Here is a 12,122-nt window from a genome sequence, read left to right on the forward strand (position 1 = left end):
CAACAAGACCAAGCATCGAGGTACCCTCTGAAGGCAAAGGGTGTACAAATGTCTGTCTTCATCAGGCCTTACCCCAAACATAACCTGGGCTTGATTAGGCCTGAAATTTCTCTCCACTGATCCAAACAGCAGATTGCACCATGAGGTAATGAACACACTTTGTCTCATCTAGAAAAACACAGCGCAGATGCTTAAGTAGGTGCCTGTGTGCGTGTGTTTGAGTGGTGTGAAGGTACGCATGCGCTTTACGTATATTTATTTCCTTCTGCAGAAAAAAAAAAAATCCAAAACACTTTCACCAGTAAACAGCACCTTTGTAAAATGTTAATGGCATGGTGAAGGCAAGGGCTGAAAGAGAGCATCCTTTGAGCCATAATCAAGCAGCAGTCTGTGAGCCAGCCAACCATTTGAAGAAAAAGAACAGCACAGATAAAAACGTAAAATTGAAAGACATGGACCATTCACTTGAGATTTCTTCTTTGTAACTTGGGAAAGATTCATAGTCTCATGGTTCAGTTTTAGTGAGGCTCAGTGAGGGTATCTTTGGCAAGCCATTGGTGATGTGGTTAATTCCATGTCAGCTAACCTGCTTAGTCAGACGTCCTTTAAATGTTACTGTATTTTTTTAAGTTTATTAATTTTTATTTAGTGTGTGTGTAAGCACTTTTGTATGTGTGTGTCACACACTCATGTGAAAGCTTGCCTACATAAGCATATACATGCGTGTGCTGACAAACTTAAGGGAATTGATTCTCTACCTTATGGTTCCTGGAGCTACAACTCAGGTTGTCAGGAAGGGCAGCAAGTGCCTTCACCTGCTGATCTATCTCACTGGCTTTCCTGTGATTGTTTTTTTTTTTTTCTTTTTAAGTATTAATATATAAATCAGATTCTTAGTAAAGTTGATTTCTATTCATGATGTGGCTATGCCTTACCCAGTTGATTAAAGACTCACTAGAGAGTAATTGGCCTCCTTAGATGAAAAAGAAGGAATTGTGATATCAAACTGCTTTTATTTGGACAGCAATTCATCCTTGGCTTTCTAGCCTACTGGTCTACCTGTAGATTTCCACTCTCCAACCCACTATATCTATGTAAGTCAGTTCCTTAAAAGGGAAAAAAACTACAGGCATATATTATACTTCTCTAAGGAATCTTGACTAATGCAAATGTGCTTAAAATTTTATTAAATCAATATTAAATAATTAATATTCATTCTCTGAAAGAAGCTGAGGCTGTAGGGTGGAAAAATGTATATTGTAAGTACACATGTGTCTTAAGGAGTTGATTCAAGGTTCAAGGAAAGATATAAAGGGACTATACAGTCCCGGGTAGCAGCCTCATCTCACACATCACCCCAACAATTGAAATCTCTCATTCTCATGTGTCTCTGCTCATACGTTCCCAGTGCCTGACACAGCCTGCTTTGTGCTTCAGCTTAGAAGTGAGCTCATGCTTTAAGAGTATATTGCTTACAAAGTGGCTTATTACCAAAGGCCCCAATGGATACACAGTATCCTCTTTAATTGAGTACTAAAACATTTATCCATGCAAGGGACCCCTACAGGAAATAGTCTAAAGGGTTCCCAAGAACCTCCTTGATTTTTTTTTTTAAGTGAGGCTGGAGGCCATGTTTCTTGTCTCAGAGAGCACGACAAAACATCCTCAGCCATGTGAAGAAGTGGAAGGAGCTGGCAATCCTGCTTCCTGGACACTTCAGGGCTTCATAGGAATTAGACCCTTTATCTCAATTCTTAAATTATTATCAAGTCTAACGCTCTCATGTTTCCATAAAAATCTATCTCCCAAAACATAAGCATTGCAGGCAAATTTTTCAAAATGGAATCTCTGTGAAGACTAAGGAGTGATCAGTCAGTGCATCATCTCTCCTCCAGGCTGCTGAAACCAAACTGAATAATAATGTAAAGTGTGTTATGGTAAATCTTAATTATCAGCAGGATTGGCTATGGAGTCAGCAGAGACATGCCTGAGGGAGGGTCTCTGAGGGCATTTCCAGGAAGGACTATCTGAGGGAAGAAGACCCTTCACCTCAATGGGGGACATCTTCCACAGGTCACCCAATTCCTCCCGAGAGGTCATCCTGCCTTGTCTGTTTGCCTCTGCTTCCTGGTTGTGAGGACATCTATTTTGTAAATGTCTCTGTTGCTGCCATCCTTCGTAATACCAGAAGCTAACCTTTCCAGCATTTCAATATGGACTGAATACCAGCAGCTCTACAGAAATCCTGCAGCTTTCAGTACCAAACTAAGGTTGCGTCCAGCCAAGTGGGCTGTGGAGTCATAGGATTCTCAGTTTCTCAAGTTTCGGGTGGCCATTGTTAGACTACCTATGCCCTAGCGTGTAAGCCAATCTAGTGCCCCCCTCTAGTATGTGTTGATTCTATCAATTCTGTCCTTCTAAACCCCCCAAATAACACAGTCCATTACTGCATAGGTTTTTGTGTGGGGTTTGTTTGTTTGTTTTTGCTTTTGCTTTTGTTTTTGTTTTAAGCTCTATGTTGTTCCCAGGGATCAATGTACAACAGAAACGGGAAGGATTGAGACTATTCTCCAGTCATTCAAGGAAGCTGCCAAGGAGAGAGAGAAGAAAGGGAAACTGTGACCATGGTGACAGCATCATCTCCGATGTCATCCCAACCCTTGGAACTCACCTTGACCATGCCTGGAACAACACTTGTTGTGTTCCAACTTGGAAACGAGCTTGTGCTTCAACCCCTAACTCAATTCCAGCTTGTTAAAACATCTCTAGATCCTTCCAAAGGCTGATTCCAAACATTAGTGAGACTAACAGAGATCTAAACTACCTAGAATGTAATTAACCTATTTACAGGGTGCTATTTTTTTTAAACATCCCTGGTCTTTGTTATCAGCATTTGTCTTGTACTGCATTTGCTTTCCCAACACAATAACATGTCATGCGGCATGACACTCAACTGCTAGACTTCCACACTTCATCCATGTGCTGTCCTAACTATTGAACATTCATAGTTTCATGAAACTATGAATGATATGTATATATCATTCATATACATACATATATATTGTTCTTTTGAGACTTGGAAATGTATATTTAATATTCAATTTCAAATTATTTAAGGTCAAATTAAGAACGGCATAAAATACATGCTTCTTTTTTCTCATAGGCAGACTCTGGATTTAAGTGTGTGTGTGTGTGTGTGTGTATGTGTGTGTGTGTGTATAATGAAACAAGAAAGGGAGAGGAAGAGAAGATCTGAAAGAAGAGGGAAAAGACCAATGGAAAACATGTGACATGAAAGTGGAAGAAAAAGCTATTTAAGGCCAAGAGAGGAGCAGGTGTGGGCAGAGAGACCAGAGGGAGGCAGATAAGAACAAATTGTAATGATGTCTAGTAGAGAAAACCCATAGTGAAACCCACTACTTTGTATACTAACTTTAAAAATAAAATAAATTAGTTCCTAGAAAATAATAATGTGTTTATTCTAAATCCAGCATCCCTTCTCTTAAATAGGAATTCTTAAAATCAGATGCCTAAATCAAGCCTTGTAAATTATAATAATGTTAAACATTAATATTAATAATAGAAAACCTTATTATTGAATTCTGGCTAGAAACTGCCACCTTGAAAAACTTTGGGCTTGAGGTCTTCTGTCCCTTTGTTAGTAAAGGGAGAGGCAAGATGGGGGGAGGTGTTCAAAACAACCAGGGTCAGATTGAAACTTTCTTCTTGGTAGATTCGGGATAGAAAGAGGGTTAAAAATGGAATCATCTCTGTATTTAGTGAGTCTTTGACTGCAGGTGTTCTAACCCACATTTTGAAAACCGAGGTGTCAGAAACTATGAGGAGTACACAAGACTGAATCAAGCTCCACTCGGGAGCATCTAAATTTAGGTTTCATGTAATACATCATTTTTCCATCCAGCGATCCTTACACCCCGTGTCTTTTTTTTTTTTTTTTTTTTTTAATAAAATGAGAAACCTGGCCATTTTACTCAGTGGCTTTATGCTGTTAAAAACTATTTTACTTTTGCTATCATTTATCCTTTGTACTCTGATTTTTTTAACGCTGTGTTTTAAGCTCATACCAGGAGACTAGACATGAAGAAGTCATCCCGGAAGTTTATGGTATTTCTTTCCCCCTGAACACCTCTCCCCTTTTAAATGATAGTGAGGTGAATATATACATCTTTATTTTAAAAGGTTTAATTAAAGATATGCACAGCTTATGCTCGAGTCTAGGACTGTTCAATCCTCCCCCAACACAAACACACACACACACACACACACACACACTCTCTCTTTCAGACACATGCCCAATAAAAATTGAAGTGGCAGTTTCACAGATGCCCACAAGAGGGCGCACTTTTCTAAATTCCCAAGGAAAGAGCCCCGAGGTGGGTTCTAGCCCGAGGTTTGGAATTGAAGTGTCCTTGCCCACTTTCTGTTCAATCTAGACAAGTACCGTGAACTCTCAAATTCTCTCTCTCTCTCTCTCTCTCTCTCTCTCTCTCTCTCTCTCTCTCTCTCTCTCTCTCCCAGCCCACACTTGCCCCTTGCGGTGACACTTCATCTACCACCACTAAGACTGTTTTGCTCACAAACCCACATCAATTTGGTTTCTGTTTCCAGTGTTTGTCCTTTTGACATTTTAGCAGAAATCACATCCAAGTTTGATGCTGAGAAGAAACACCGATTTCTTCAGTGAATGGATTTGTCGTCCCCTTTCCCCCTGGGAAAGACGTTCCTTCAAGCGGTTACAGCAGTTCCCCGAGATAGAATATGGCTTTCTAGGATCAACAGGAAGGAGGCTCTGGGCAGGAGCTTGTGGAGAACCTAGCAGATCCCTCTCTTTAGCACATTGTGTTTTGGGATACATCCCTTTCCTCTAACATCAATGTTATGTATGCATGCTCTCCACATGTAGTGGAGACATTGGATCTCAGTCCAGAAAATCTGCCCCACAAAGAGAGACACCAGTGTTACCAAATTCTCTGCCTGGTGGCCTCTGGGGATGCCAGAGCCTCTTTCCTCCAACTCTCCATTCAGACCTTCTCTTCTCCCCTCCCCCTCCACCCTGTTCTCTCTTGGCCCTAAACAACCCATCCTTCTGATTTCAATTCAGATGTTTTCTACTATTTAGTTTTTCTTCTTTCTCCCTATCTTCTCTTTCCCTCCTCTGTAACATTCACCACGCGCATGCGCTCATGCACGCGCATGTGCACATGCACGCACCACTAACAATGTTAGCAACTACATTAAAGACATATTATTAATATGCCCAACAGTACAACATGATCTTTGAAGGTGACCCCTCTCTATGGAACACAGAGGAACTGGGGATAGGGCTCCAGCAGAAAGGCCAGGGAACCAGGGAATGGCTCATTTTCTGCGACTCTCAGCCAACCTTCGCTTTCCGAAAATGAACAAGTTCATTTTCTTTCTTCCTTCCTTTCTTTTTTAAAAGAAAGGTGTCAGAAGTCTTCTGAAGCTGTGGCTTTATGCAAATACACCGCTCAAGTAGAAGGCTGGAGGGGAGAGTTATTTATAACCAACAGGCATTGCACACGCAAAAGGTGAAACTGTGAATCCAAGTCTCCAGAGTGGATGCTCTCACGATGAGCACATCTTTGCAGCTAGCTATTTTTGTGGCACACAGTTCCCATATCTGTTAGATTCCTTTTCCAGACAGGCAACTGTAGAAGCATTCTCTAATTTCAGAATGACCATGGATATTCGTCTCCAGTGGGATTTTCCTGGTCTGAGCTCTCCCTGGACATGACCCTTCCTGCTGCACCTCTTGCTTTCTCTCCTAAACAGGCACGGTGCCCATAGTTAAAGGTCCCCTTCATCTTCACATTTACACCTGGAATCTACAAAGAAAATGGACATTTCCCCAGGAATTATTGACCCCTGCTTCGTTGCTAGCTCACCCTCCCTGCTAATAAAGACCACTCCCCAGCTTGAAATTCATGGCAATCACTTCAGGAAATTACTCCCCACCCCCACACGGAAACCGATAGTTCACCTCAGAGTGTGGCCACAGCACAGCTAATGACAATTACGGTGCACTGAAATTCAGTTTGCTTTGATCGGGGCATCGACTGGGACATAAGTTAAAAGTCAATTATCCTTTAAGGGTGACTGGGGTGATAAACCCAAGTGATTTGCTGTGTTGGCATTGATGGGGTGCAGTATCTCATGGGATGACGTGTTCAGTCCTCAAAGCAGCCCTTGAGATGAAGCAATGTAGTGTTAGGTCATCTGTGCTGTGTACAGCAGAGCATCACGGCTCAGCACGGCACAGCATAACTCTATATGACAGGACATGCCTGTCATATAGAGTGTGGCACAGTATAACGTGGCACAGCACAAAGCATTGCACAGCGCAGCACAGCACAGCAGAGCACAGTGTAGCAGAGCGCAGCACAGCGCCCAGAAAGCACAATAGTCAGAGTCACAAATGTGGAGAAATGCAGTAAGCTTCTAGAATGTACCAAGACAAAGTTTGCTACAATTGCATTGGAAAGAGATGATTCAAAGCACTAACTTATACAAAAGGCGCCCAGAAGTAGATGAGGGTGCCTAGCTGGGACCTAGTTCTCCAGACTTAAAAACAAGGGCCTGGAAACTCTCAACTGAGAAAGACTTGAAAACAGGAGGTCTTTGGTTCCATACAATGTACTCATCAAGGTCCTAAAGAGGAGGGGATGAACTATTTACTATTTGTTCTGTCCCTTGTCCCTTGTCCCTGTCCCTGTCCCTGTCCCTCCATCTCCCTCTGCCTCCTTCCCCCTCCCTCTCCCTCCATCTCCCCTTCCCCCCTCTCCCCTCCTTTCTCTCTCTCTCTCTCTTTCTCTCTCTCTCTCTCACACACACACACACACTATCTCCATAAGTTGTCATAAATCAAGCACTCAATGATAGCCTGTTAGTAGAAGCCTTGGGTTACTGTATGTGCAAGGGATTGCCCACAACTGCAGATATGGCAGGACCACCTGGTGATGCCACACTTCTGTATGTTCTCAGAGTCAGTCCTACCCACAGGAACTTCCCAGCCCCGTGCCCTTCACGTAGCATTCTCTCCTTCCCCATCTCCATTTCCAAAAAGCTTTCACTTCCTGCCTCCCTGAGAAACTGCGCCCCCCCCCCACCACTCATAAGTCTTCACGCTTCAGATACTCAACAGACATCAGGAACGTGTGTCTCTCCCTGCCTGTTGCATGCTCCTTTTTGCTTTACCAGAGGTATGTGTAATCGAGTACATAGTAGGTGCTGTCATCACGTGATTCCTTCATCAAGTGATACCTAACATCACCCACCACTGGAACAGTCTCACACCAGGTTTCTAATGTCCCTGTCTAAAAGGTAAACACTGCTGTGAAGTATTGACCACACAGGGTTGGAACGAGCCCAAGTCCCTTGCAAAACCAAACTGGTTTCATTTGAGGACAATCACCACATCCCCAAGCAGGTTTCTATCCATGGGGCAGCGTAAGGAGGCAGTGTAGAGTTTCCAGCTGGCCTCTGTCTCCACTGATGTGTCAGTACCTTCAAATCCCCCTGAGAGTCCGAGAGAGTCAGAGACTGAGGCAAGTCTGGCTCATTTCCATCTCCCCTGGGAAAGCACACCTGGAGAGACATCCGTGGAAAGCATGCAGCGTCTAATCTGGGCTTTTGTAACCTTCTTTCATAATTTACTTTCTTATCTACTGCCTCTGAAAGACCACTGAGAAATAGGTACAAACCATATCAACAGAAGATCAGAACTCGATTCCCTGTGGCAAAGGCGAGTTTATACATTATAAATAGCAGAAGCAGCCGGCTTGAACCATGCTGCCAGCCACTTACCCAGTTGAGGGATTTGAATGACATCATAACCCTGGAGAGAGTATTGCTAGCCAGCTGGTATTATTTGGAATACACACACAGACACACACACACACATATGCATGCACGCACACATACACACAACTGTGTCACACACACACACACACACACACACACACACATTTATACAGAACAATACAGCCAACGGGAAACAGTGTGTGCCTCCCATACTGCTTCCTTGGGGTCAAGGAGGTGACAGACATCCAGCTTTGTTGAAAAATAGGATCATTTTATTTTTCAATCCATCCCAGAGCTCAGCATAGTCTGATTCTCTGCACAAAGCATGATACAGTGTCCTAACAGGAGCCAGCCCACTGCTGCCTGGCCATCTATAGGTTTTAGGAAATGAGATTATTCCCATTGCCTGGCAACTAGGACAAGGGTCACTCTATCCCCTCCACCTCCCCTTCCCCTGAGAGCTGGCTTTCGATCTAGTTTACCCTGGTCATTTCAGGGTTAACAGCATTGTGCTTCCTGGAGATGGTCTCTTCTTCCTTTTTTTTTAAATTTTTTTTCCCTTCAAATTTTGTATTTGCCCTAAAATATAAAGTTGCCCCCATGTCCCACTTAGACCCTCTAATCCTGGTGAGGTGTATTAGCACACAAGTGTACCTTCAAACCCTGTGGAAAGTTAATCAGAGAACAGAGCCTATTTTTCTATGGCAGCCTCAGTATTTAATGTCTGCTAACCCTGTCAGAGACACACATTCTTTTAAGGGGGGGAGAAAAGGTTTCTGTGCTCCAGTTTTTAAGAGCGAAGGTATGATGTTATTTGTCACGGTGCCCAAAAAAGTCCTTACTCGATAACTTTGCCAGAAGAGGGAGAGAGAGAGAAGGCGAATGTTCCCCCAGCTGTTTCCTGTCTACAGTGTCTGTGTTTTGTAGATAAATGTGAGGATTTTCTCTAAATCCCTCTTCTGCTTGCTAAATCTCACTGTCACTGCTAAATTCAGAGCAGATAGAGCCTGCGCAATGGAATAAAGTCCTCAAAATTGAAATGTGACATTGCTCTAACATCTCCCATCTCTCTGGATTTCTTTTTCGCCTCATTATCCCTGCCCACCAATTCATTTCCAGACTTTGTACTTCAGAAGCGATGAGGAAAATCAGCAGTCTTCCAACTCAATTATTTAAGATCTGCCTCTGTGACTTCTTGAAGGTAAATATCTCTTACTTTTTTTTTTTTGAACTCGTTGGAGAATTGTATTTAAACTGTGTACTGTTTTCTTCTGCCTAGAGTCTTTATTCGCTTTAGAATTTGCATTGTTTCAGAACTGGGGGTTATTTACAAATTGCTGAATGTGCAGTTCTGTGCGAGCTGTAAAAGGAGCTCCGGGGGATGAATGCATTTGCAGAGATATCTGTACGGGTAGAAACTATTGCAAGGTACTTCTGCTAAAGCCTCTACTTCCACAGGGCTTCCACACTGCCGTTTTAAGAGATTCCTTTAAATCTTGCCTATGGCTCGGGGCTAGAAAGATGACTATAAACTCGGGAGTGCTTCTCTCTCACAGGTGCAGGCGTTGGCTTTTTCAGAGCGTGTTCGTGTGTCTGTGTCTATGTACGTGTGTGATTTGTCAGGACTTTATTTACGAGGCATGTCACAGATTAAAAGTTACATTTTAGATGATAGGAAAGCTTTAAAAAAATTGCTTTTTTTGGAGCCAAGAATCGGGAATTCTTTGCACTTCTGCCCAGAAAGTCAAAGTTAGGGGGAAGTTTAATTTGCTTTTCTGTAAAAGCTCTTAGACAACTTGCTGTCTTTGCATATTCAGAAATTTTAAGCAGATCCAGGCTGTGCTCAGAAAGCAGGAGCTTACTGGCGGCTGCTTGTCCAACTTTTCTCTTTGGAAGGGGACTTTCGTGACTGAGCTGGGGCTTTAATTTTGGTTTGAGGCTCTGCTCTTAGGCTCACCGGGGGCAAAGCCTCTTTAGGTGAATCAGCTGCTGCTTGCTCCTGCTGCTGCTATGCTGCCTCTGTCACTTGCCTCTGGCTCTGTCACTCGCCCCTGCCGCTGCTGCCGCTGCTGCCGCTGCCGCTGCCGCTGCCGCTGCCGCTGCCATTTGCCCCTGCCGCTGCCGTTTGCCCCTGCCGCTGTCTATGTTCTGCCTTCTCCTTTCGATCACTGGCCCTACTTCAAGTTTCCATTCTCAGCAAAATTATATCCTTCCAGACTTGTGTTTTTTCAAATTGCAAGCACTTCTAAGCCGCTGTCACCGGCTCCTTGGAGGCAGTTGCCGGAGGGCTTAATTCATAAAAGATCCCAGTCAAAGAGTGCAGCGGTTTTTCGTGCTGCATTCAAATGCTTCATCGCTATGAGTTTTTCTTAGGCAAGTAAGTGGCTTGGGACTTCGGGAGACAACCTTGTCAAGCACCTAATTGTGCTGTCCTCGCGCTGCCAGCAAGCTTCAGCCACCTTACAGGAGTGAAGTCAGCGTTCATATATGCTGTGTGGTCTGGCAGCTGGGATTGTGTGTCCCAAAGGGATTGTGGAATGTTACCTCCACAGGCATGCATTCCACGTTTGGAAAATCGGCTCCAAATGAACTTTCTTTCCCTGCTGGGTCTGCAGAACATTTCAGAAGCGGAACTAGCAATACCCTTCAACTTTTTTCCTGTGCTTGCAGCAGGAGATGGCTGAAGGGAGCTACTGCATGCATGGTGGTCTTTGAAACGTAGCTCAAGGAATAGAGGTCAGCTGCCTAGAGCGATTGGTGCACACAGGGTGCCTGCTGGCTTTGTACTCTGAGGCTCAAGGTATTTCCCAGTGCCTGAGCCAGGGGACGAAGGGGGAGGAAGGGAAGGAGCTGGAACTTGAATCACTATTCTGGATAGCCGAGATAGATAGCCATACAATGGAAATGAGTGGCTTCCCTTGGGGGAAAAAGACGGACTCCAACTCCCAGCTGTGCAATTTACTCATTGTTTAAATGGACAAAAGGCAGTTTACCCAGACTCAGAGCATACCTGCCTGGGTGTCCAGATGTAACTAGATGCTTTCACAAACCCCACCCACAAAACAACACATGTTCTTAAGTCCTCAGTCTTGTGTTCACCTCGGCCTCATAGTACCCACTCTGACCTGCTGTGTAAACGACCCGGGACCTACCAAAATGACCGCACCTGCAGTGAGTACCTACTTACATCTATTGCCCTTGTATTTTGACCAGCCATTTTTGTTGTTGTTCGGACACCTGGAATCAATTGATATCTCACTTGTTTAACACAGAAAGGTCCTTGGAGATGTGGATTTGTCAGTGATCTTTGAGGAAAGTGTTTTGAGTTCAGGATTGGCTTTTTTTTGGCTGTCTCTTGCTCAGGTCCTTCCTCGCCCTCTTCTTAGTACATCTATGGCTTCTCTCTACTGGTTTTCCTTGTGGTCGACGAAATAAGGGCCAGGGGAAATGGAGAACATATGGGGAGACTTGTTTTGGACTTTTTTTAAACTCCTAAGCAAGTCCTATATTGTTTTCTGTTTGGGGAGCATGGTGTGATAAACTCCGACTCTCTCTGGGTATGCTGGACTAGTCTCTGAGCTAAAGGAAAATGTACCAGAGGTCTAGGATTGATATTTATCAGACAGTGGTTTTCAGTATAAGTCCATGCAGAAAGGAAAAAGAAAAATTGGTTTGAGCAGGTTTCAGTTTTTCAATTCTACAGGTACATATGTCTTGCTGGACTTAAATGCACTATTCCTTAAAATAACTATTAAAATGCAGTTTGGGACAGCTCATGACAGTCTAAATTTACAAAGGCTGTAAGATTGAGTAACAATTGCTGTGTGGAGTTGGTCCAAACTAACCATTGCAGGTGCCTGGCCTTCACCGCTCTCTGAAACTGAGCAGGGGTAGGGGGCAGTGTTTCAGAAATGGGTTTGCTGGAGTAGCTAACATTCATTCTAAAGTTGGTCTGTTGCCAGAGTGTAGGGAAGTGTTCTCTAAGAACAGTTATGGGGATTACAGGCCTGCCCTTTCACAAAGAACCATGAAGCCCTGATGGGTTAGATTTATTCAAGTTTCCATGAGAAATACTGAAGGGGAAGCTCCCTGTCTTCTTTTTATAACTAAGAGGAATGAATAGACATTAGCTCATTTCTGTAAACTCTGATGTCTTTGGTTGTATGGCGATGGAGTACTTCCAGGCTGAAATCCTACTGAACAAAGGTACCAAGGGCTTAACTGAGGAGGTACCTTCTCCTTAATTGCATGTCCTCTGTTCCCGTTGACTTGAGAGT

The 12,122-nt window shown here is 43.7% G+C and overlaps 1 protein-coding gene across 8 annotated transcripts in view; it reads left to right on the plus strand.

The window, feature by feature from the left end:
- The first annotated feature begins 8,628 nt into the window (after window positions 1-8,628).
- Window positions 8,629-12,122, plus strand: part of Igf1 (insulin like growth factor 1) — a 71,785-nt gene continuing 68,291 nt past the window's right edge. For 2 of the 8 annotated variants that reach the window (XM_029482874.1, XM_021175258.1), the window contains exon 1: window positions 8,691-9,046. In XM_029482874.1, coding sequence (XP_029338734.1) covers window positions 8,984-9,046 — 63 coding nt within the window. In that variant the 5' untranslated portion in view covers window positions 8,691-8,983. Of the gene's footprint in view, window positions 8,648-8,690; window positions 9,047-9,112; window positions 9,274-10,628; window positions 10,646-10,925; window positions 11,017-12,122 lie in introns of those variants that run through there. The other 6 variants (XM_021175256.1, XM_021175257.2, XM_021175253.2 and 3 more) reach the window with 6 other exon arrangements.

The sequence above is a fragment of the Mus caroli genome, chromosome 10 (assembly GCF_900094665.2).
Source record: "Mus caroli chromosome 10, CAROLI_EIJ_v1.1, whole genome shotgun sequence".
Taxonomy (NCBI): Eukaryota; Metazoa; Chordata; class Mammalia; order Rodentia; family Muridae; genus Mus; species Mus caroli.